The 24,945-nt window shown below is 43.1% G+C and overlaps 1 protein-coding gene across 9 annotated transcripts in view; it reads right to left on the bottom strand.

Annotated features, from left to right (window-relative positions):
* Positions 1–24,945, bottom strand: part of MEF2D (myocyte enhancer factor 2D) — a 383,277-nt gene that overhangs the window by 97,767 nt on the left and 260,565 nt on the right. For all 9 annotated transcript variants that reach the window (XM_069218042.1, XM_069218035.1, XM_069218039.1 and 6 more), the window contains one exon: positions 18,809–19,012. In XM_069218042.1, the coding sequence (XP_069074143.1) occupies positions 18,809–19,012 (204 nt within the window). The remainder of the gene's footprint in view (positions 1–18,808; positions 19,013–24,945) is intronic.

The following is a 24,945-nucleotide window of genomic DNA, read 5'->3' as shown; positions in this document are numbered from 1 at the left end:
TCTGAACCTCCACAAGATGTCTTTCGCATACCACAGAGCTGTGCTGTATGGTAGGCTGCGACCTAAAAAGGCTTCACAGGTTTAAACATTTTTGGAGTCCATACATCCACAGAACATAAAAAGTTTCACAGGCGACCTACATACTATTTATTTATTCCTTAGTGTATCTTTTTTAAAGGTGGAAAACAAAACGACAATTTTTAAAGTTCAATATCAATCCTTTTTCTGTTTTATTTAAATTGTATCTTTTTTTCTGTTTAAAAGGTATATTAGTAATGTCTGACTTCTCATGGCCTGACACTTCTTTCAGAGGTCCTTGCATCCAGACAAAGTCTATATTTAATCTACATGTATTACCCATTTCTATTAAAATTGGTCCAAATCAGAATCTGAAAATTAATATAAAATTAAAATGTAGAAAATGCAGGTAAATGGGTGTTAATGTGAGTAATCACAAAGAATATTTCACATGACAATATCAATCTGACAAGACAATAAAAAACATAATTAAACGCTACAGGGGTTCTGCAAGGAGCCGGTTAATATCCAGGTGGGTGCTATAAGAATAGCTGCACGTCTATACATGCGACTAAATGGCTTGTCTCTGTTGGAAAGCCTTGAAGATATGTTCAAAAATTGAGTGTGTGGTTTATAGTGTTACTGATCAAAAGGAATATTTGATTTAGCTTCACATTTTTCAATTGTTTTCTCTGCTGAACATACATCTTGGAGTTTTTGCTGAAGTGTGTTACAACAGGTCAGCCTCTCTTTGTAACAGGAGGCAGGATATAACTGTCCTCTCAACAGCTCTAGTTTGTGAAGGATAAGTAGGAAAAGAGCAGAGGAATGCATGGGAGGTGTTTATGGACATCGCCAATCAAAATATCATCACTTCCTGCCAATCTGTGATTTGTTTTTGCTTATTTAGATTAAAAGAAATTGTAGTAACAAGGGATAATGCATTCCGACCTGCAACATAGGCAGATGGATGACAGTAAGGGCCTTCTCTTCTCCAAGAGCAAGGTCAACCCAACAGCAATGACATTGATTGACCTCGCCACTGTCAATGACGTTGCAGAACCCATCATCCAGTAACAATTCAAAAGCCTAAAACGAGAATAGCAATTTGACCTTCATTATATGGCATTAAGGTGGGGGTTGTAACCTTTTTCTAAAACTGAATAAACAGGGCAGAATTTTGTACTCCCTATCAACAATGATAGATGTGTGTCAGGATACCAGTGGGATTCTCAGTTTCATCCTTATTTAACACCCTCACTCATGTGTGCAGGTGAGTTATCACCTTCAACTGTAACTCCAGATGTACAAGGATGATACTGAGAATCCCGTCCCTAGAGGATATGAGGTGCGAGTTGCCCAAACTCTCAAATTACTTGAGTCACAGCTCCCACTGCATGATGGAATACCTATGCTAAACCTGAGATACTGCAAGCACAGAAATGCCTCATTCCAACTGAACAGACATGCCTGAAGGGAATGCCATCAATCACAGCATACAAAGTTACAATCTGTACTTCTTTTTCGAGGCAGACCTATATGGTGCTCCATGATAAATACATTCATCACGAAAAGCAACACTGATATATAAATGCTCCAAAATGTTCTTGCGATACATCAATTCTATCCGGAGCTGAACTAAGCCTTATTCATTGCATGTCTCCACTATTGAAATATAACATACATGGATATCAACAAAAAATCATCATTACGTGTCTAAGAGTCCAAAAGTAAGTGGCGCTAGGGTGCCGAACACAAACACTAAAACACACAAAGCATGTTCCAATGCAGCACCACTCTAACAGCAGAAGACAGGATAAAGATCGAAAAGTATAATTTGTACCATCCATGATGTATTTTAAGGCAAGGCTGTCAAAAACTGCCCCATGTCTAACACGCACCTCTTGTAGGAGGAACCAACGGTCCAGCAATGTGCCATCTGAAGTTCGGACAGACGAGCCTTGAGGGAGGTATCAGCAGGGCAAACTGTGGAGCATGCCTCATTCAGAGCGGAATCCAAGAGCCTGCTTTTAAGCTAAATCATCTCTTGGCTAGTCAAACCCTGAAAATTCTTTGCATAGGTGTTAATCGAAGGGCTCTATTTGCCCTCTTTCCCATCCCACTATTCTTCCAGTCAGACTCACACAGCAGGTTTCAGACCGTTCACAGATCAGGGTGCAACAGAAATAATTGTCCTCACATGTCTATATGCACAGTTTTATTCCTTATTAAACGATTCTAAATTAAATGAAAAGCATCAAGTTGTCACAAGGTAAAAAAAAAAACGTAAAGGGTATGTGCAAGAGTCTGAAAAGTAACAAGCGAAAATGATTAAATTGAAGGTGTAAAATGATACTCTAGGCATGATATAAGCGTGGAGAGGTGAGAATGCTCGGCAGTCGTCATGAGACATGAGTTTAGAGACAATATAAAATTCAAGCCACAAACGATACAGAATGATGAGAACACACGTTGCATAGCTCCAGACCCACACTGGAAGAGCAGCAATCACAGAAAAAGTAAATACTGAGTATCAGGCATTAAGGTTGGGATATGGTGGATACTGTGCAGGACAAAAGGAATTCCAATCCGACATATCAATTTTTGTATGGTCATCATGATCACGAAGCCCAAAACAAAGTGTTGGGTAGCAAGAGATGAAGAGAGGGCTTCCGAGAAGAAGCTCACACTGCATGCCAGCACTCTTCATGGATATAACTGGGCAAGAGGGGAAGCAAGATGGCGAAGCTGGGCATTTGGGACCAGGGATGTGTTCTCACAAAGCTACGGCGTTCACATCAAACCTCAAAAAGCAGAAAAGCCGAACAAGCCATGGATAATGTGAAGACACTGATATGCACACTTAATGCCTCTGGCCCAGTAAACGGCACAACACAAGTCCCCCCTTGTACTGCACACACACACACACACTGCGTTGGAAGTAAGTTGTCAGGCATAACCTCTAAAGATACTTCAGAGATGATCCACCACTACCAAAGCCTCAAGGAGGCTAAGGACACAATACACACCCCTCGAAAGGACAATACTCTCCGGTTCAGACAGCACATGCAATTACACACACAAGGGTTAAGCTGAGGTTTATGAAAACTACTCCCCACCTAGGAGTACTCCATTTTCTTTGCAAAGCTATTGCCAGGCTTTAAATTTCCAAAGGGCGCAAAAGTGCCTATGAAACTGATGATGCCTCACTAGTGCTTAATTTGTAAATAAAAAAGTGCCAGTGCTCAAAGCTCTCCCCTTAGACATGTGGTTGCTGCAATTAAAAGTGAGAGCCCATAATACGGAGGCAGCGTAATCCTAAAGTCATCTCGGGCCTCATTAATCCATTTACAGCCACTCCCTGCCCCTTCAGATCACTCTTGCAGCTTCCTGCTTTTTCCCCTCCTGGCGCTCCTTCATTTTTCTTTTTCTCTGTCTTTCCCACATCGCTTTTGCTCGCAGTAAATGCTTGAGACAGAAAACTAAGTGCCGGCCCTCAGAAATAACTGTGCCCGCAATGGAAACAACAAGCACAAATTAAGCACTGTGCCTCACTGTATAAAACACAGTAAAATACCATAAAAGAAAATAACGCTCCACTAAATCATACTCCTCTCCTACAGGGCAAATGGCGTTCTATGGCTGGGATGATATAGATGTGGGTAGGCCCTTCAAAAACAGGCATCCCTGGCTCCACGCAGGCTTTAGTGCCAGACACTAAGTATTGAAGAAGCGGGTATTTGCTGGACATGTTTTCATAATAACAGAAACATGTCAATGTAACGCATAATACATTCAGGGCTATGTATTTCAGCGTACACGTCAGCAAATTACTGCACATGCCACAAATACACAAAGTCCATTGGGAACTGTACTGATGACACGAGAGTGGTGGAAGGCCAATAATGCTCTATTACAATAGCGTACTTGATACATAAGGGCCGAAGGGTAGAAAACACCATCCTGTCACTCGGTGCTCTGATGGCTTTAATAACTGTCCTCCCACTTCATTCAAACCCATCTCTTCAGGTGATCCTATTCACCTGCACTCGAGTGTGCATTGACATGCACACACGGGTTACACCGCGGCTAGCGCCTCCTGACGCCGTCCACTCGCTCAGACATGAATTATCTCTAAGCCCGGGCCATCGCGCGGCAAGGAGCAGTCCACAAATAATTCATTCCAACTGCAGATGGCAGGCTATTTCGCACTCTGCACGCCTGAAGAGGCTTTCAAATGGAGCACGCGGCAGGTGAGCTGCACGGAAGTCAAGTCGAATGTCAGCCAGACACGGATAATGGCGGGCAGTAATCCGCGTGGCGGCCAGAGAAGGAAAGGGACACTTGGGGCTTACGAAACACAGAGATGAAACTCGAGCCTCTGGGCTGCTGCCAGCAGGGTCTCTCGGTGACAGCTCTCGGTTTACTCGGTTCACGGGTCTTCTGACAAAAGGCGGTGGAGATCTCTCTCAGTTTGCTCGTCTTCCTTTCAGAGAAATTAGACAGTCAGCATCTTTCTCAAAGTACAGCTCTCTCTCATTCCCTTCTACATGTGACAGAGCTATGCATCCCTTTACTCGGACTGCAGGTCCTCTGCCATAAAACAGAACTATTCCCTTGTTTAGAGGCCTTGCCCAGTCAAGGAAGAGACAACAGAACTATCTTTAGTACACTGCAGAATTTCCACTTTCCTCGACAAAAGCACCATTGTCCCTCACTCTTTTTTTACAAAGACTTTGAAGCGCTAAACCTAAAATGTCAGAACTATACTAAGTTGACATTTGATGGCTCAGTGGGTAAACCTCTCAGCAATGATGTGTGTGTGACAGGCAGGCCATGAATTTGAATCCCGTCAAGATCAACTGAGACTTCCTTGCTTTTAAGGTTGCTAAGAGGAGCACCATTTAACTGGTTAAAGCAATACATACTATTTACCAGTAGCTGAGAATAATTCAAGCATTCCACCACCAACCACTCTTTTGTTTGATTCAGTGCGTTTCAGAAATGCCAGGACAGTCAACAGAATGAGAAGGGTCATGACTTCATTTCCATCCTGGTAGTGCCTTCAAGAGGATGTACTCTTGCTGCCCTTCATCCAGGCCACACTGGTCTTCCAGTTTTCATACACCCCAGAAAGCTTAGCATTCATCTGGTTCAAGTTTTACATGGAACTCACCGCCTGCTTGCTATGGAGAAGCCCTCCTTTCTAACCATACAACCAGCCCACCTCAGTTAGTAGACCAGAAGAAGCGAGGAACTTTTTTCTTCTCCTTATCTTCACAACTGGCACACAGGTTTGTACACTGCTGAGCATTTTACTATTGCCTGAAACCTCCTTTGCGCTTTTTATCTCAGACCTAAAGTTCTGAATATATAAAGATTCCATTAAAATAAAATCTGACATCTGCACACGCAACAGGCTCTGAGGCCTGAGCAACATCTGAAAGGCTTTAAGTGAAACAGAATCTGGAGAACACTGTGACTATCTGCTTTCTAGCACACGTGATTTGGTATCAAAGTACAGTATTTGCTTTTGTACTTAAATGAGGCTTCCATGTGCAATATGGTTTAAATGGCTTCAGGGTAAAACAAGCTTCTTTAAGAATCCTTTCTCAACAAACCTACAACAGCACACTTGCATGAACACCCAGCAGGACCACAAAGGATGAAGCATGAAAGACAACGCAGGGCACGGACAGTTGAGTGACAGCTGCCAAACCAGGGAGCTCTGGGGATCAGGTCTCAGGAGCATCCTTCATGTGGCTCACTGTACGTACAGCAGAACGTGTCTAATGAACACATGAACTGGTGCCTCCGTCTGCATAGGTGCTGCCAGTGCTGCTCCAGGGCAATTGAAACAGAGGTCTAGCCTCCCATAGGCCCCTGAACTCGAAAGGGGACTGTAGGAAGTTGGCTCTGTATGTGCTATTTCAAAGTAAGGAATAGCATGCACAGAGTCCAAGGGTTCCCCTTAGAGGTAAGATAGTGGCAAAAAGAGATAATACTAATGCTCTATTTTGTGGTAGTGTGGTCGAGCAGTAGGCTTATCCAAGGAGTAGTGTTAAGCATTTGTTGTACATACACATAGGCAATAAATGAGGTACACACACTCAGAGACAAATCCAGCCAATAGGTTTTGTTATAGAAAAATATCTTTTCTTAGTTTATTTTAAGAACCACAGGTTCAAATTCTACATGTAATATCTCATTCGAAAGGTATTGCAAGTAAGTACTTTAGGAACTTCAAATCATCAAAATTGCATGTATACTTTTCAAGTTATTCACAAATAGCTGTTTTAAAAGTGGACACTTAGTGCAATTTTCACAGTTCCTAGGGGAGGTAAGTATTTGTTAGGTTAACCAGGTAAGTAAGACACTTACAGGGCTCAGTTCTTGGTCCAAGGTAGCCCACCGTTGGGGGTTCAGAGCAACCCCAAAGTCACCACACCAGCAGCTCAGGGCCGGTCAGGTGCAGAGTTCAAAGTGGTGCCCAAAACACATAGGCTAGAATGGAGAGAAGGGGGTGCCCCGGTTCCGGTCTGCTTGCAGGTAAGTACCCGCGTCTTCGGAGGGCAGACCAGGGGGGTTTTGTAGGGCACCGGGGGGGGACACAAGTCCACACAGAAATTTCACCCTCAGCGGCGCGGGGGCGGCCGGGTGCAGTGTAGAAACAAGCGTTGGGTTCGCAATGTTAGTCTATGAGAGATCTCGGGATCTCTTCAGCGCTGCAGGCAGGCAAGGGGGGGATTCCTCGGGGAAACCTCCACTTGGGCAAGGGAGAGGGACTCCTGGGGGTCACTTCTCCAGTGAAAGTCCGGTCCTTCAGGTCCTGGGGGCTGCGGGTGCAGGGTCTCTCCCAGGCGTCGGGACTTTAGGTTCAAAGAGTCGCGGTCAGGGGAAGCCTCGGGATTCCCTCTGCAGGCGGCGCTGTGGGGGCTCAGGGGGGACAGGTTTTGGTACTCACAGTATCAGAGTAGTCCTGGGGTCCCTCCTGAGGTGTTGGATCGCCACCAGCCGAGTCGGGGTCGCCGGGTGCAGTGTTGCAAGTCTCACGCTTCTTGCGGGGAGCTTGCAGGGTTCTTTAAAGTTGCTGGAAACAAAGTTGCAGCTTTTCTTGGAGCAGGTCCGCTGTCCTCGGGAGTTTCTTGTCTTTTCGAAGCAGGGGCAGTCCTCAGAGGATGTCGAGGTCGCTGGTCCCTTTGGAAGGCGTCGCTGGAGCAGGATCTTTGGAAGGCAGGAGACAGGCCGGTGAGTTTCTGGAGCCAAGGCAGTTGTCGTCTTCTGGTCTTCCGCTGCAGGGGTTTTCAGCTGGGCAGTCCTTCTTCTTGTAGTTGCAGGAATCTAATTTTCTAGGGTTCAGGGTAGCCCTTAAATACTAAATTTAAGGGCGTGTTTAGGTCTGGGGGGTTAGTAGCCAATGGCTACTAGCCCTGAGGGTGGGTACACCCTCTTTGTGCCTCCTCCCAAGGGGAGGGGGTAACAATCCTAACCCTATTGGGGGAATCCTCCATCTGCAAGATGGAGGATTTCTAAAAGTCAGAGTCACCTCAGCTCAGGACACCTTAGGGGCTGTCCTGACTGGCCAGTGACTCCTCCTTGTTGCTTTCTTTGTTCCCTCCAGCCTTGCCGCCAAAAGTGGGGGCCGTGGCCGGAGGGGGCGGGCAACTCCACTAAGCTGGAGTGCCCTGCTGGGCTGTGACAAAGGGGTGAGCCTTTGAGGCTCACCGCCAGGTGTTACAGCTCCTGCCTGGGGGAGGTGTTAGCATCTCCACCCAGTGCAGGCTTTGTTACTGGCCTCAGAGTGACAAAGGCACTCTCCCCATGGGGCCAGCAACATGTCTCTGGTGTGGCAGGCTGCTGGAACTAGTCAGCCTACACAGACAGTCGGTTAAGTTTCAGGGGGCACCTCTAAGGTGCCCTCTGTGGTGTATTTTACAATAAAATGTACACTGGCATCAGTGTGCATTTATTGTGCTGAGAAGTTTGATACCAAACTTCCCAGTTTTCAGTGTAGCCATTATGGTGCTGTGGAGTTCGTGTTTGACAGACTCCCAGACCATATACTCTTATGGCTACCCTGCACTTACAATGTCTAAGGTTTTGTTTAGACACTGTAGGGGTACCATGCTCATGCACTGGTACCCTCACCTATGGTATAGTGCACCCTGCCTTAGGGCTGTAAGGCCTGCTAGAGGGGTGGCTTACCTATACTGCATAGGCAGTGAGAGGCTGGCATGGCACCCTGAGGGGAGTGCCATGTCGACTTACTCGTTTTGTCCTCACTAGCACACACAAGCTGGCAAGCAGTGTGTCTGTGCTGAGTGAGAGGTCTCCAGGGTGGCATAAGACATGCTGCAGCCCTTAGAGACCTTCCTTGGCATCAGGGCCCTTGGTACTAGAAGTACCAGTTACAAGGGACTTATCTGGATGCCAGGGTCTGCCAATTGTGGATACAAAAGTACAGGTTAGGGAAAGAACACTGGTGCTGGGGCCTGGTTAGCAGGCCTCAGCACACTTTCAATTGTAAACATAGCATCAGCAAAGGCAAAAAGTCAGGGGGCAACCATGCCAAGGAGGCATTTCCTTACAGGGACCTTGTGCCTCTCTTAATTCTTAAATAAAAAAACTGCTAGAAAAATATAACTATGCATACATACAGACTAAATATGCAAACCCAACCATCTCTACCACAGATTTCTGTTTTACTCCAAGCGTCAAGGGCACCTACATGCACACCAGTGGGTCTCATGCATGATGCTGAAATAATTCCTACGCAAATGGCACGTTGAAACATACTCTCATTTAACCATGCATAACAATCGGATTAGTTGCTTAGTGAACCACCCAGAAGCGCTTTTGGGCCTTGTTTGCTGCAGGAAAGCATTATTCAAATTGTACAATACAGTTCAATAAGGGAGTGACAAGTAAGCTCTCCTTATTTATTACAGTGATTCACTGTAAAAACCAAAGGTTTCAGGGACGTAGTACTTAGGAAATAGAATTTTAAAAAACATAGAAATTCACTTAAAAGACGAAGGAAATTCACCAGTTAAGAGCTATCTCTAGTAACTTTAACTAAACAGTTTTCTGCTAAATAATTTTACTGCAAATGTTACAATGATATTATCAAATGTGTAGTCAAAGATGTCATGAGTGATGTATTATATGGGGTAATTAGCAGTGCATAACGAGGGTGTGAGTTATAGTTATCTTAGGGCACGAGTTATAATTACTTGAGATAACTAACTACAACAGGAAAATTTCTATGCTTTGGTACGTTTAAAATGTGAACCTAACTTGCATTATAAAGGAAGACGCTAAGTTGCCCCTATATAGGGCAACAGCTTTCTACTTATGAACAATATGAAATGTTCCTGCTGCCGGTGTTCATCAGGATTCTAAACCATGAATTCCGAACCAGAGGCTGATCACAGGGTAGAAGTTGGAAAACTACACAGCAACAGTGTGGCTGTATATTCTGATGGGCTCTCAGTATAGAGAGAGAAGAAAGCATACACACACCATAGGCAGATCAGATGATGCTCAACTGAGATTTTAAGACCATTTTTCAAGTGAAACCCTGGTGAAACCTGTGACACTACTTATCGGCCACTGCGATTCAGTGGACGTCTACCTCTCCATTCTCCTTTTGACTGCAGGGATTGGAGAGGCTGAGATAGTCAACAGCATTTTTCTTACAAATACGACCTACTGGTATCACATCTGCCCAGCAACCAAATATAGAGCACATATTCCACTTTCCTTTGAATAGACTGCACTGTAATTGGTTTCCCCAGTCACAGTTACACTCTGGCCTGGACTCTGCATGGTCGTTTATTCCTGGGCCTCTTCCAAAAACCTCCTCAGCGACTTTTGACTGTCCCTAGAGACCAAATTGAGCTTGGTTTCCTGCCGAAAGGGACTGTCACAGAATATTAGCCTAAGAAAAGTTTAAGGGTGATTGGTGGTGGATTCCACTGCTTAAAAAAAAGAAATAAACAATCTGAATTTGCATATTTAGGAGTCGCTCACCAAAATCCAGTATTTCACCCGCGGTGTGCTTAAGGTGCCTGAGATTTGCAATTTACATTGCATATTTATAGCTGCTCTGGAGGCCCCGAGAAGGGGTTTACTGACTCCACTGTAGCTTTTAATGGCGCCATGCAGCACTGGTCCTCTTGCAAAGCACTAACTAGAACACCTAAATGTGCTCGAATGATGATATGGTTCTAATAATGCTGTGCCCAGAATGACCTTTGACACTCACCGGAAAAGCATCAGTTCTGAAATGTGATGCTGCAATAACCCAGATATGCCACTACAAAAGAACTCATCATGTATTCCCACAGGAAGAGCCCTCTGAGAGGCCATCTTGGAAATATTTGCCACTGCAGGGCAATTCCACTGATTGTAATGCTTCCCGTTAGACCCTATAAGAACGTGCCTGGGCTGGCCTGACCTCATGAGGTGGCATGAGTATGGAGGTGCATGCAACCTCCCCCGTGCATATACCCCTCTGTACAGTCCTAGGAGGTTACACGTGTGCCACCAAGGGGTAAACACACCACTGGTGACAGTAACCCCATCTCAGTGTTGTCTTTCAACAACAGGGCCAAGTAACCGAGTCATAAATCTGATGATAACATCCTTGGACAGGGGAAGGGGCAGCAATCAATAGTGCAGAACATGCTGGGGCGAAGGAGTCTGGGTGTGTGAGGGTGCACTCCACCACACGCAACTGTGGAGTTTCGGGGCCTATATATTTTACTTGCACGTAGGCCCGGGGGACCTGCTGTACCACTGCTTCTGGACTCTTAGCAGGCATTATTTGATGGTGGGGTGTGTGCCTGTTTTTTGGTGGGTGGGATTGGTAACTGATTCAGACTGTCATATGGCTATTACAGTTTACATGTCCGGAGAACCTGTGCATCTCGCCTTACGCCGTAAACACGGCCCCAAGGCGACGGATTCTTCCCCTCACTGCCTCGTGCCCACAAGCGGAGGCCCCTTCGGCGTCAGCGCGAGCCCGCTGAGTACCAGCTCGCGCTCCGCCGCCTTTGAGTCACGGCGCCGAAGTACCTTGACGTGGGCTGAGCGCGCGGACCGCTGAATAGGAAACCCTCCCCGGCACTCCGAGCCACCTTGCAGTGACCTTGAGACCACAATAGACACTAATGATTTTATGGTCTTAAAAAGAAAGCGAAAAAGTCAAGCGGTTTACATGGAGTCGGCCTGCTGTTCATCAGCGTCCGAGTGCACTTGCCACCCCCACCTTGAGCTGGCCTGTAAGTGCAGTGAGGCGAGGTTACTGCATTCAGCGGGGACGCCTCCCCGCTCCGCAGTGTCCATGGGGCTAGAGGATGAAGGATGTCCTCTGTGACTAACAGAGAAAGCTTCCATTAGAAAACATGAACAGTTCCTACACAGATGGCTGAAGCTTGAAATGCTTCACTGCCCGACCACAGGTGAGTAGATGACGCTGAGCCGGGGGAGCTAAGCAGTTTGCCCAACTTCACAGTGTATGACAAGGGCTGAGCAGTGGCTTGAATTCGGAGCAATGGAGGGGACACATCTCCTGCCACAAGACCGCATGCCCACAGCTCCTCCGCTTGTCTACAACTCCTGCTGACAAGAGCCAAGTAAATTGCTCCCTCTAACCACCATGCACCATCTCCCACGACCAGGCCACAACTACTGATAATATGCTGCTACTACAGGCACTACCTTCCAGCCGCCACGTTCTGCAAGCACAGAGCACCCACAAGGGCACAACTCCTGGTGCAATGCTATTTCTCCTGCCGAACGAATACAGCTTGTCAAAATACACTTCTCATCTCTAGATCACACAACCTGCTACTACATTGCTAAAAAAGAGGCACTGGCATCTATGGTCGTCTCAGAACTTAAGCTATTCCTCAAAAATTCAAGTCCGGTACAGAGTATGGAATTGGACATGGCTTCTTGCATAGTGAACGCTCGATGCGCGAAAGCATGCTCCTCCTGTAGCATTAAGAGAAATGGGATATAGATCATAAAATACAACATTTGATACTTCTTTTTAGATTTGAATTGCAACTATTAAGGTGCATCATAGGAGCTCCGGAAAGAATTAGTAGAAATGAGCGAATGTGCAAACTGTTCTCACGGATTACAAGATTTTGATCATGTTGTTTTTGTATGCCCTGTATTGCGTATTCCTTGTTTAACATTTTTAAAGCTGTTTTTTTTTTTTATTCGCAAAGATATCTTCACTGTTGCTAAAGCACATGCACTGCTAAACAAAACCGATGATGTAATGACTTGTTTTAGAATGTACACATTTTTCAGCAGTTTTCGAAAGTTATATTGACCATGCATTGATTTCTGATTTAATGTGGTCCCTTGCTGCTCATAAGTTGAAGTTACTACTCTTATGATATGCCTATGATATTATCCAATCCTGTAACGAGTAAGGGATTTTAAAAAATTTCTAAACATTTTAATTATCTATATTGTTCATTGATTGATCTCTAATATAACTATATTTTCTGTTGCCTATGTGTTGATGTTTCACTTCTATGATACCCCACTGTAATCATGTGCTGCTGTAAAGGAATAAGGTAAATATTTAGGAAATGAAAAGACTTGTGGTAAAATTATTGTTACATTTTTAGAAGTTTCTTTAGTAAGTTTGTGAGTAACAGGGAAATGTTTGTTTAACAATTTTGCTTTGTCACAAAAATTGGACTAAAACAACAAAGGATTCTGTCTGTCGGTTTTCCCAGAAAACACAGCTAAATCCCTCACTATTTCAGCCTATTGAGTCAATAATAAGACATTAGTTCTCACTACCACACAAAGTGGGTATCTCATATTTGCACCAAAGTGGCAGGCAGTACCTTGCAATTCAAATAGGAGACGTTAATGGTTAAATTGTGCTTGTGGGCGAGGCAATAATTGGTCTAAGAAACACTAAGTAAAACACAAGTGTTGAGTGAAAGCGGAATATAGTGATGCACTCTTTCAAAAAACGTAAGATCCTCCGGAAAAGGTCTGACAAACAGAGCAAACATTCTTTTCTTCACTGTCACTCTGAACAAGCATAGAAGAGCACACAACTTTAATTTTAATAGCAGAAAACAACCGGGTTTCTATTGCTTCATACCTAGCTTTAAACAAAAAACAAAAACAAAATCGTTTTAGCAATCACCTTGGCAAACAATTCACGTACACACTACATATACGTTATGAGGACTTGACACCAAAGCCAAAAGAGTCTTTAAAAAAACACTCACTAGTGAGATTAAACAAAGTCATCGACATCCAAGGTGGTGAATTTATACCAACATTGTTTAATTGGCTTTTTATATTTGTAGAACAGTGGCAAATATTCGATTTTTTTTAGTATGATTATAGAACAGTGCCCATCCTTCCACATTTTTATATCATTACTACTCTCTATTCACTAGGGCCAACAGTATATGCTATCATGAATAATGTCATTGAGTGTTTTAAGTGTAGGTACGATAGTCTGAGTTTATATGCATTTTATATCTTTGAGCGAAGATTAGCATGTGTAGATAGATCACTATATTGGTCTTATGTCTTGCTTTGCCACATGTTTTTTTTTTTAAACAGACATTTAACAATAAATCCATTTAAATCATACAACCAGAACCAAATATGTAGCTGTGATTTATATTACGTTGACATTATTGGTCTATGGCAGTGTAGTAAACTCAAAATTTGTAGTGTATATTGCATTTGAAATCAATGATAACTTTAATCTTCTGGACACTTATCATTTAGACTCCACATTAATATTCAAGTTGTGCATTCATGTACCCAATATACATTTTTTTAAACTATGATAAGCCATATTGATTAATGACACTCGTACTATGTAATTCCAGAGGCCAACGTATCATCTTTATTAATCTCACTTACTTTGGCCAAAGATTCATCTCAATGTTCTACTATTGGTACTTTTCTAAGGCCCTTAATTTTTCTAGGTATAATAGTATAACTTCAGCCTCTGCCAATTTACAGAACTTAGGCTGCCAACCTCTAATAGGAGGCTAAGAGGACTGTGGATTTCCACTTCGTGACAATCATGCACTTCGCCAACAGCAGCACCAGATCTAAAAATCTAGACACTGACCTATTAGTCTCTAGACTTGAGAACTTCCCCAGCAAGCGGCATTTAGGATTATGTATGTACTTGTGGCCTGTTTTCAGCTAAGCTCTCTTCTCTAACTTCTATACTATGGTCAGTTATAACTGGGCATTCTTAAAATATATGCCAAAAACCAGCCCTGTTTCATGCACATCTTGGGGAGTTTGCTGTTGCAGTGGGGTACATCTTATGTAGTGTTGCTGATTCCAAATACTTTTGGTGGAGGATGTTAAACTTAATTTACCTAAAACTGTCATTACCTGAGACAGCGCCCAGCAACCCAACAGACATTTTCACAGATCAATATTCGATCTCTTATTTTTTGGGGAAGTGTGTTCTTGCATACCCTTCTGCCATACATCCCAGCAACAAAGTGTGCACTCTCAACCACTTTGTAGACAGTTTGTATGCGCTCCAGGACAGTCCATCCTGTATGTATAGAGTTCCAGTCTAGTGATGAGTGGAATGTATGTTGGGATGCATCCCTTGTGTAACTCAAAATTATTCATAAGGAACTTAAATGAAAAAAGCTTTCAGTTCATGAACAAACCGACTATTGTAAATATTCCTGCTTTGATCCAAGTCTTTATTGTTGCAATAACCCCTACCTCAGAGATATTTCTTTATGGTACAGCCGGACATATTCAGATACTCCCTACTAAAATTTCTGTGATTTCCAGCAGTGCAATGCAACCCTCAATAATCAAGGGTACGAGGCAGCAGGTTTACGGTTACCATGCAGCATATTAAATAATGTACCATCCTGTATCACATCAAGAGGCAATCCAATTGCAGCAGTGTTACCACGAGCTAATCAATACATCAACCACTGAAGCTGGCACACCAAATAAAATAGTTTGATATCTGATGCTGCCAATCCACCTCTATGCTTTTAGCCAGTGAAACTAGTCTCCCATCTTGACCCTAACAGAGTCACTAAAAGGCTGCAAAATCCCCTAAAATAGCTTCCAGCAACTGCACTCGTAGGTTAACAAATTGGTAGAGCTCTTTGGAAAGCTTTATCATTTTTGTGTTAGCAACTTAGTCTATTGGGGTTAATGGTAATTTCTTACAAAAAGCAACATGTGGTCTCAGGATAGCAATAATGGTGCATAGGTGGCCCTCTAATACAACTTTATTAGCATCAAACACTTCCATTTCCAAAAATCTAAATGTGTACGGTTCTCATGTGATGAGAACCTGTTTGTGATTGATGTGAAGATGAAGTGCGCCCTCCATCCAAGGGTAAATACAGGATTTGGACTACCTATACTGACCTTCTTTTATTTAAACCTCGTAATGGGCTGAGTGAAACATGGGAGATGGAAACCAATTATCTGCCAAAAGAAAAGTAAATGTCGAATGACGCTATGTGACAATACATGTCATTATTGGACTTCTGTCTGTCACGATACTGTGAATCTTCTGGACTTCTGTCTGTCACGATACTGTGAAAGGAGACCTGCCCACCAATTCAAAAGTCTTTCAGAAGAAACAGAATTGTCAATTTTTATACAGTGTTTGATGCAAACATTCTGTTTCAAGACAGTTTGGGAAGAAAGGAAACAGGGCACATTCATGTAAAGTGATTGTGTAATCCTTCATCACAGAATATGGGCAAGCATGGCGAAGCCTAAAAAGGAAATAACATCTGAACTACTCTGAGGAAAAAAAGATAGAAAAGAGAGCGAGGAGAGACCGAAAGGAATGTGTGGTGGTAAGGAAAAAGAAAAAAGGATCAAAGCCGAAAGAAAAAGTAAAAAAGGGAGAAGGAAGGAAATCCCCTAACATTCTCACCTGAAAGTTTGAAAAGACGGTCAGATTCCCTTGCTTCCCTCCATCAGTACCTCAGAGGTGGGTTCAAAGTGGGGGCATTTTTATTTTCTGGCTACTCCTTGAAAAGGTAGCAATGACTTGACCAATTAAAAGTAAACACTTCTTCAGAAATGCTTCAAAGCTCAACTTTTATTATCAGTTTACTCCATTTTTATTTTTCCCAAGAAGTCTGTGATCCAAGTACTTATCAACAATAAACACGTCTTGAAACAACATTCTGTGTTTCCTTAAATTCTCAATATGTATAGATCTGCTGCCCACTATTCCAATGCCATGAGGTCATATCCAGTCAATCCATGTATTTAAAACAACACACTTTCTTATTTGAGGCCTGCATTTTAATTTTCCCATTATTGTGAGTGAATCTTTTCAGTTTAAATATGCTACATAATGCTGACTTAAAAGACAGAAATCACGGACGGTGATTCTCAAGATTAGGCACCAACTATCCCACAGCACACTAGTAATGTGAACAATTGCGAAAAAATGTTGCTTGCAAACTTTACCAAATTGTTCATCGAAAAACATTTGGTTAAAAACCTCTGTAACTTATGAAGCCTTTTTTCTAAACAATTTCCAAGAGTAATGAAAAATCACAGCAAATTTAATTCTACGTTTTTTTTTTTGTTTTTGTTTAACTTTAAACCCATATAGGTCATGAATGTTTGTTGGGAAAACTGTATACATTTCTACAATGCATGCGTGCATGTTTCACACCCACTCTTGTTTAACTGGGAACCATCTTTAATTTTGCAGGTCAGGCTCACTCAGAGCACTAGTCTTCAAAGTTTCACTTCCTACTGCCCCCGCTGCGTTCCCCAGACTCTTCCACAACACCATCTCGTTTACACAGTGGATTCATTGCTGCCATTCCTTCACAAACTATACCTATGCTTTAAGCACATCCCTCACTCTTTCCAATACCACCGCTCTTTACCAGAGCCCAGTTTGATATGAGGAGTGTTATGAAATAAGAATGGGACAACCGGGTTGAAAAAACTGCGATTCATCTTAACTTTCTCTGCTTGATTGTTCAAGCATGCCAACGAACGCTTGCAAGTTAAGGCCTTGACACCAGTGATTCATTTGCTGGAGGAGTAGAGAGCGGTAGACTATACTTTCTCTATTTTAAACCATTCTCGAGAGGGAAGGCACCATCAGGAAGTAATGAGCAACACTGTCCACTATTTAAGCACTTCAAACTCTAAGACTGAGAGGATTGTTAAAAAAAAACAAAAAACTTGTAAATATTTATTATCTACAGAAAAACTGCAATCTGTACATTAAAGGTCAACTGATCTGTTTCTAAATTATTCCAGGGACTTTCTAAATACTTTATAAATGACAATGCAGGAGAGCAGTCATGCTCACCTCCCCTGTAACATAAAAAACGTTTCTAATATTAAGCACCCTATCATAAAACAGGGAGAGGGTGCACTCCTTTGTGTGTTTCCAAGTTATTCAAAGCTGGCTTCTATAATTTAAAAATAGGAGAGAAAGGGGTATTCAAAGCTGTCCTCTACTAACCAACTATGCTATGGACACAGTGGAACAACTAGTCTTTCTACTATGTATGTTGCAAAGCGGGCAAGCTGACAATGGCATTTCCTGCTTGCTTTCCTCTAAACGATTCAAGGCAGCTTCTGGAATCACTTAAAAAAATCAGTAAGGAGGAGCTATCCTACTCCTCTGCCTGCTATGTAGAAGACTTAAAACAAGAATAACTTTAAGTGTCAACCTCTTTGTTATGTCAACAGTAGAGCACAGAAGAAACATTTAGGAAAAACTGTGCCTTAACGGGACTATCATTCCTGTGGTTGGACCGCAGCAGACAGGGCAGTCTGACCACCCCAGTATGACCATGGCGGAGCCGCCATGGTCCAACCGCCGAAACCGCCAGGCTGCAGCCAGCCTGCAGCCTGGCTGTCCCAGCAGTTGTCATCCGCCAGGGCAGTGCTACAAGCAGCGCTGCCCTGGGGATTACGAGTTCCCATCTGCCAGCATTTCCATGGCAGTAAACACCACCGTGGGAAGGCTGGTGGAATGGTTGTGTCGGTGGGCTCCTAGGGGCCCCTGCACTTGGCATGGGCAGTGCAGGGTCCCCCATGCACAGCCCTATCCCACATTTCACTGACCGAATTACGGACAGTGAAATGTGCGACAGGTGCTGTCGCACCTGATGCACCACAACATTGCCACCGTCTCAATTACGAGCCGGCGTCAATGTTGTGGTGAATCTTCCGCTGGGCAAAAACGCTGTTTTTGCCCGCTGCCCCAGCGGAACACTCCTAATATGGCAGGCAAGAGACCTCTAGAACTGGCGGTCTTTTGCCTGCAGCGGCTTTGGTGGTCCTGTGAAAGGACCGCCTTAGTCGTAATGAGGCCAAGAGTGTTTAAAAAGCTTATATGCCACAAGGATGCCAGTCCTCCCCCACAGGGGTCACAAATCCTGAATTTGGTAGGTGGTTTTTCCATATAATGATTTGAAATTGTGTCTGGAATCTGGTGCCCCAAATGGCCAAAGAAAATTTGTGAGTTGCCTATTTTTCCCTTGTAAACCCTAAATATTTACATATTGATTGGGCTCAGGCAATACCAGGCCTAGCCATCTTGTTATGCGCTCTGTGTATTTTTCAAAGGGCTAGCTATAAATAGTTAATTTCTAGATTCACACTCCTTGCTTCTACCCCATGCAGTTGATATCTGTACCAAATGCATTATCTGCAATCAATTGCAAGCGTAAATTCCCAAAGGAAAAGAACAACCACTGAGAGGAAGTTTGAAGAACAAATCTCTCACCTCAATGATGTCTGCATTGGTCCGGCTCTCGTGGGGCTCGTTGTACTCTGTGTATTTCAGCAGCACTTTGTCCATATCGGTGCTGGCATACTGGAACAGCTTGTTCGAGTGGTTGAATATGATGAGCGCAATTTCACAGTCACATAGCACGCTAAGTTCATAAGCTTTCTTCATCAAACCAAACTTTCGCTTTGTGAAAGTGACCTATAATTAATCCAACAAACATTTACATTAGCGAAGAGAACGACAACACAGGAGAATTTTAGCTTTTTAGGTACCCACACAAATAGCACAGACACGTGAGTTTTTGGGAAACTTTTTCACACCTTAAAATCTTCAAGAATTAAATATTTAATTTCATTAACGTCAGTTTGGACACTTTGATATCCAACCAAAAACTGAATTCTCAAAATAACATTTTTCTAGAAATACCTTATTACAGGAGATGAATCGAGAACGTTACTCTTTATCTTTCGAGTGAAGCAAGACTCAAGCAGATGGCAGAAGGGAAGAAAATGGGTGTCACTTTTTCACAGAGTCATACCACGTGCATAGATGCCGTGAGCTCAAACTAATAGGTTGCAATTGTGCACTATATATGTGGTAATTATAAATGACAACAAAAATAAATTTATTTTACAATAATATTTTTATATTTGGTATACTAATAGGCACGATCATTGCAATTGTTTTGGCATTACCATTCTTATGGTAGCTTCTATTCCGCTGCACCTTCACTTGCGCTCCGCTCCTTGCTTCAGGCCAATTAAGTATTTTGTTTTAGACAATGAAGGAAAATCGTGGAATATTTTCCAGGAAAACCAACCTTTGCTTAATAGGTATGGTGTGGGATACAAAGCATACTCGACTCCATTGCCCTAGCTGACCATTTCTGGAATGGTTTTCATTTCACACCGCACAAGTACAGTGAGAAAAAAGAACTGCAATGACCGAGTCAAAAGTTGCTAACTATCTCGGCGAATGAGAATCATTTGAGTTCCCTTCTGACAAAACCACGTGTACATCTCCACAATGTCACCAAGAATAGTCTTTATGGAATCTAGTGCTGATTCTAAAGTCTACAAAGCGTGTTTTGAATTGCCATCACAAAGAAATCACTGCTGGCGAGAAAATAATATTTCCAATCAATAAGGAAACTTCATAGGAAAACATTAATCACAGTAACAGAATTTTGAAGAATAAATTGAGAACCACAAACTCTGAATGTCAAAATGTGTCTGACAACTGCACTAAGATGCTATTTTCAAGCTAGTAGTTTCCGTTGACAGATTCTACTTGCTAAGAATAAAAATCTTAAAAGCCATTCTTCTTCTTCAAATAATAGCGAAGCCTTTGAAATACTGTCAAATTATAAATTTCACATACTGTAAGCATAAAGGCACGCTAAAATATACTATGCCCTTAGCAAAAATGCTTGTGGACTGCCTGCAACAACGATAAAACAGTTATGCCATGAAAAACCTATAAATTGTTAACCACGTTACGTAAAAATATGTATTCAGAGAGACAAAAAGTCACAAAAAAGAAGAATAGTTGATCGTGGTTCCAAAGGAAAAAATCCAAAAAAGTCCCAAATGAAATGACAAAAAACAGGTGTCCTATGGCAAATGCCAGAACAAATTACAACGATGATTAGTGTTCTCCATGCAGTACATATCACAAAGTCTGACGTGTTTCTACAACTTCCGGCTGCAGGAAAAGACATAAAATCGTCAGGACTGGCTCCACAATCTCCCCCTTAAGGTCCCCCCAGGTGCCGCAAATCTAAGCACAACTCCGGTGTCTGGGGTACAGCAAAATGTGCAGTTCAAAGTGGTCTTCTACAGTAGGCAACAGCTTCCTCCATTCTCAGAACCGGCGTCACTATTCTATATCGGCGCGGAGGTTCCACAGGGGCAAGCTGGAGAATGTCCAGTTGCATCTGGTCCTTTGAATACTTTCAGCCACAACACTGAATACTCTTTCTTGGGATTTTTTTCGTCCTCAAAACACAGTAGGGTAGTTTCACAGTGGCATGCAGGAGAAATGCCAAGTTGCAAATGGTCATCTGGAATGCTACCAGACGGGCTCCCTCCGTCACAAGAGCTTCAGCATTCTCGAACTACAAAAAGGAAGTTCCATGGAGAAATCAAGACTTTTCTGGTATGACCAGGACTAAACCCAATACTCTCTTTCTAAAGCTTATGCACAATCGTTTGTTGGCTCTGTAGGCACTTGCTATTTAAATAAATATGAGGAATAAGAAGCTAATAACGACTTTTCAAAGTAGCTCAGTCTAGAAAAAAAACCGAATTCAATACTTTTGAAAACGAAGTAGATTTTCAATTAATACAGGGTTTAAAGAAGACTTCCCAGTGTTTGGCAGCGACATTCAAAAGACCGAGTACCACAAATTGATTTAATCATACTGGAAACGTTAGAAGTGAAACAATATCATATACAGGAATTCACAAGGGGTCAATTATATTTAAAAGGTACTAGCCTGAATAGAAGGGGCTCCTACATGGACAATCCTGTGTATTAACACAGTGCCTTAATTTATGAGTCACAGTGGCTTTAGTTATATAGGCTCGCATTAGGCAGGTGCCCCCAAGTCCTTGTAAAAATGCAAGGGCAGATGTTGCAAGGTAGAGTTTCAAGAACCGTTGGGTGCAACAGTAGGCACAGAAGTCCCCTCCTCTTCAATTCACGGATGACTCCATCTTTAGAATGGGGGAAGTTGAGTACTTTAAAGGCTAGACCAGTTAGCAGAGGTTCCAGCCAATCCTGAAAAAATTGTACGCAAAGTGTTCCACTCTATTTTTACGCAATTTGATGTTGTTTCTTAGAAACATTTGTGAAAAGAAAACTATCTCCAAGATCCAAATAATAAAAAGTACAAATTTGAATTCCTTATATGCGTGTGGACTCTCTTCTCTAATTCTACCACTTGATTATCTAATTCAGCCTCTAGCCCCTAACAGTAATTTCCAAAGAGATTTTATCTGGTCCAGACTTGTGCAGTACTTATCTCCAGAGAGGCTGGTAGGGGTCCTGCTCTGACCTATGAGGGGATAACAGATGTCTCAACCATTCTACCTGTAAACTGTCTGGGAGTTTCCCGGCCAAGGTCATCCTATCAGTTGCCCTGTCCTTTGAAATAGCAGATTACAGGCCTAGCTTCTAAGAATGTGTGATCACAGACAGATAAGTGTATCCTTCTGGAATGCTCTCAGTTAAACTCAGGCATATTGTAGCTCATATTCAACAACTAGCAGAAGAGTTACAGGAAATTATATTATAACATTAGATCCTTCCATTTAAGATTATCTATGCATTGTGAAATTTGTTTTAAAAGCCCTATCGTATCAAACGTTACCTAATTAATATTTCAGTGTATTTAATGTTCTGGGAATATGACCAGCAACCCAGTTTGAGGGAGTACTACATGACCTAAAGTCACATAATCGGGTTACAGAACGAAAAATGTGTTTTACTCCAACACCCAGTGCCTGAATTCTGTGAAACTACATAAGGGCTCTGCAGAGATACAGATTATCCAGAGTGACAGCTATGCAATTTGCAAACAAAGGTGGCTATGCATCGGAAGTGAACTGTAGATTATAAAGCAACCAGTTAACCTTAAAAACATAAAAGGCAGAAAAGCAGACTAAGCATGAGGAAGCAAGTAGTTTTCAGGGTTTAACAAAATTCTACCATATCAGAACAAAACAGAGGTGAGTTGGAACAGAGGGGTGGGCATAACTATCACTGCAAAGGAGGACACAATACTGTCCAACCTGGTGTGCGTACTAGGGGAAGTAATGTAGTACCTTTACAGGCTGAGAATACAGCAGAAACATGTTGAGAAAATCTATTGATATATATCTGGGCCCTGAGGCATAAACCTATGATGGATCACATATAAAGTCTTAAATTATTTAAAAAGAGTACATGAGGCTGAGGTGCCAGCAAGTAACCTTAACCACAAATGTTGTCAACATGCTACATATGAAGAGAAAACAAAACATGAGTGAAACATACCAGTCATTTATTTTTTTGTCTTTCTTTATAAGACTATATAAATAGGTGCATGTGTGTGTGTGTATATTTTCACTTCAATAACCAAAAGTTACAGGGACATTATAGTTAAGATCTGAATTTACTCGCACAAAACCACAGAAATTCAGCAGTTATAGATATGGCTTGCTGAAGTAACTATAACTTGTGCTCTAAGGTAACTATAACTCGCACACCTGCCATGCACAGTTTTATTCTCAATAATTCTACTGCAAATGCTACATTCATATCAATGGGTTACCAAAGATGTCATGAGTGATGCAATGTGTGGGGTAATTAGCAGTGCATGGCGAGGTCACGGTTACCTAATGGCACAAGTTATAGTTATTTGAGCTGACCAAAGTGCGTGCGCACTGGGGTTTGCCCTCAGGGCCAGGCTGCAGGGCCAGACCTTGCAGCCAACTTGCTATAACTACTCAATCCCATGCCACGTATGGGCTTTGGCTGTGCGCAGTGGTGGTTGGCGGCAGGGCTTGGCCTGTGGACAGGCCCTGCAGCCAACCCCCTATAACCACCCAACCCTGCACCAGACATGGCGTTTGGCCATGCATGGCAGGGTATGACCACAGGGCCTGCAGCTAACCCCCTATAACCACCCAACACTGCATGCATAAGTCTCTGAGTGGGTCTGTGAGTGTGTGTGTGTATGAGTACCTCAGTGGGTTTGTCAGTGAATGCATGGGTCTATGAGTGATAGCATGAGTCTGAGAGTAGATGTGTGAGTGGATGCATTACTTTTTGAGTAGGTCTCTGAGTGGCACATGACTGTCTCAATGGGTCTCTGAGTAGGTACGTAATTGTCTGAGTGTGTCTACGATTGCGTGCATGAGTGTCCGAGTGGGTCTGTGAATAGGTGCGTAAGGAACTCAGTGGGTCGGTGAGTGGGTGCCTGAGTGGGTTTGGGAGTGGGTCTCCGAGTGCATCTGTGAGTGAGTGCGTGAGTTTGAGTGGGTCTGAGATTGGGTGCATGAGCCTGAGAGGGTCTGGGAGTTGGTGCATGAATGTTTAAGTGGGTCTATGTGTGGGTGCGTGACGGTCTGAGAGGGTTGTGAGTGGGTTCATGAGTGTCTGAGTGCATCTGTGAGTGGGTGTTTGACTGTCTGTGTGGGAGTGTCAGTAGCTGTGTGAGTGACTCAGCCACAAAGGAAGCTCACCTGCCCTTTTATTCAACAAGAGTCCACAGCTTTGCACAAAATATCTACCAAAGTGGGGTTCATTCTGCCACCTCAGGTATATGTCCAGTATGTATTCTATACTACAGCTGTGTCATGAGCACAAGGAAATGTCACCAGTGACCATGTGTTCATTTTGGAAACATGACTGTTCCTGGTGCATCTTTCTATAGAAATCTGTGATAACATGAATCCTCCTACAGCGAGGCCAATAGGACTACAAAGATGTAAATCTTCCCCAAACCAGGGTCCTTCCTCTTACCTATATGATATAAGTGCTTCTTTGTTTAGCGGAGAGAATCAAGAACAAGCCACCAAAATCGGTGGGAAACACACTAGGGGGCCCTTTGGTAAACTGTCCATCATCCTGGCAAAAGGATGGGAAGACAAAGGCATAATACTAAGGTGGACAGTGCGGGCCCAAGCGGGCTCAGCTTCCAGGTGATTAGCACATTTGCATACTCGTAGCAATTTAAAAGGAAAACCATGGACTCTGCTCTCACCAAGAGAGGACAAGAAAGAACCCACTCATCAGAGTCACATACAAATTGCACTCCAATAGATCAGCGATATGTTCACCTCCACAAAGGATTTCACATGGTTTTTCATTATGGAATCTGAGTAAGCACACTTAGTAGAGTATATCGGCCCCAGGAACCCCAGCCTCCATTCAATAGGGTACGGGGCCGCACAGCCCCCTCCCTGTCTCCTGCGAGAGGCGGCATTGCTATGGTACACAGGGAGCTGGTAAACTGCAGCTCCCTGTGTGCAAGAGCAATCATTTCATCTCTTTCCCTGTCCGCATCTCTGCGGGACAAGAAAGAGAAGAAACATCCGCTTACAGTGGGAAAGAGCACTTTGGCAGCTCTCACCCGCTGGAACTGG

Source organism: Pleurodeles waltl, chromosome 12 (genome assembly GCF_031143425.1).
Source record: "Pleurodeles waltl isolate 20211129_DDA chromosome 12, aPleWal1.hap1.20221129, whole genome shotgun sequence".
In the NCBI taxonomy this organism is placed as follows: Eukaryota; Metazoa; Chordata; class Amphibia; order Caudata; family Salamandridae; genus Pleurodeles; species Pleurodeles waltl.
Note: the sequence above shows the minus strand (reverse complement) of the source record. Positions and strands in the feature narration are given on the sequence as shown.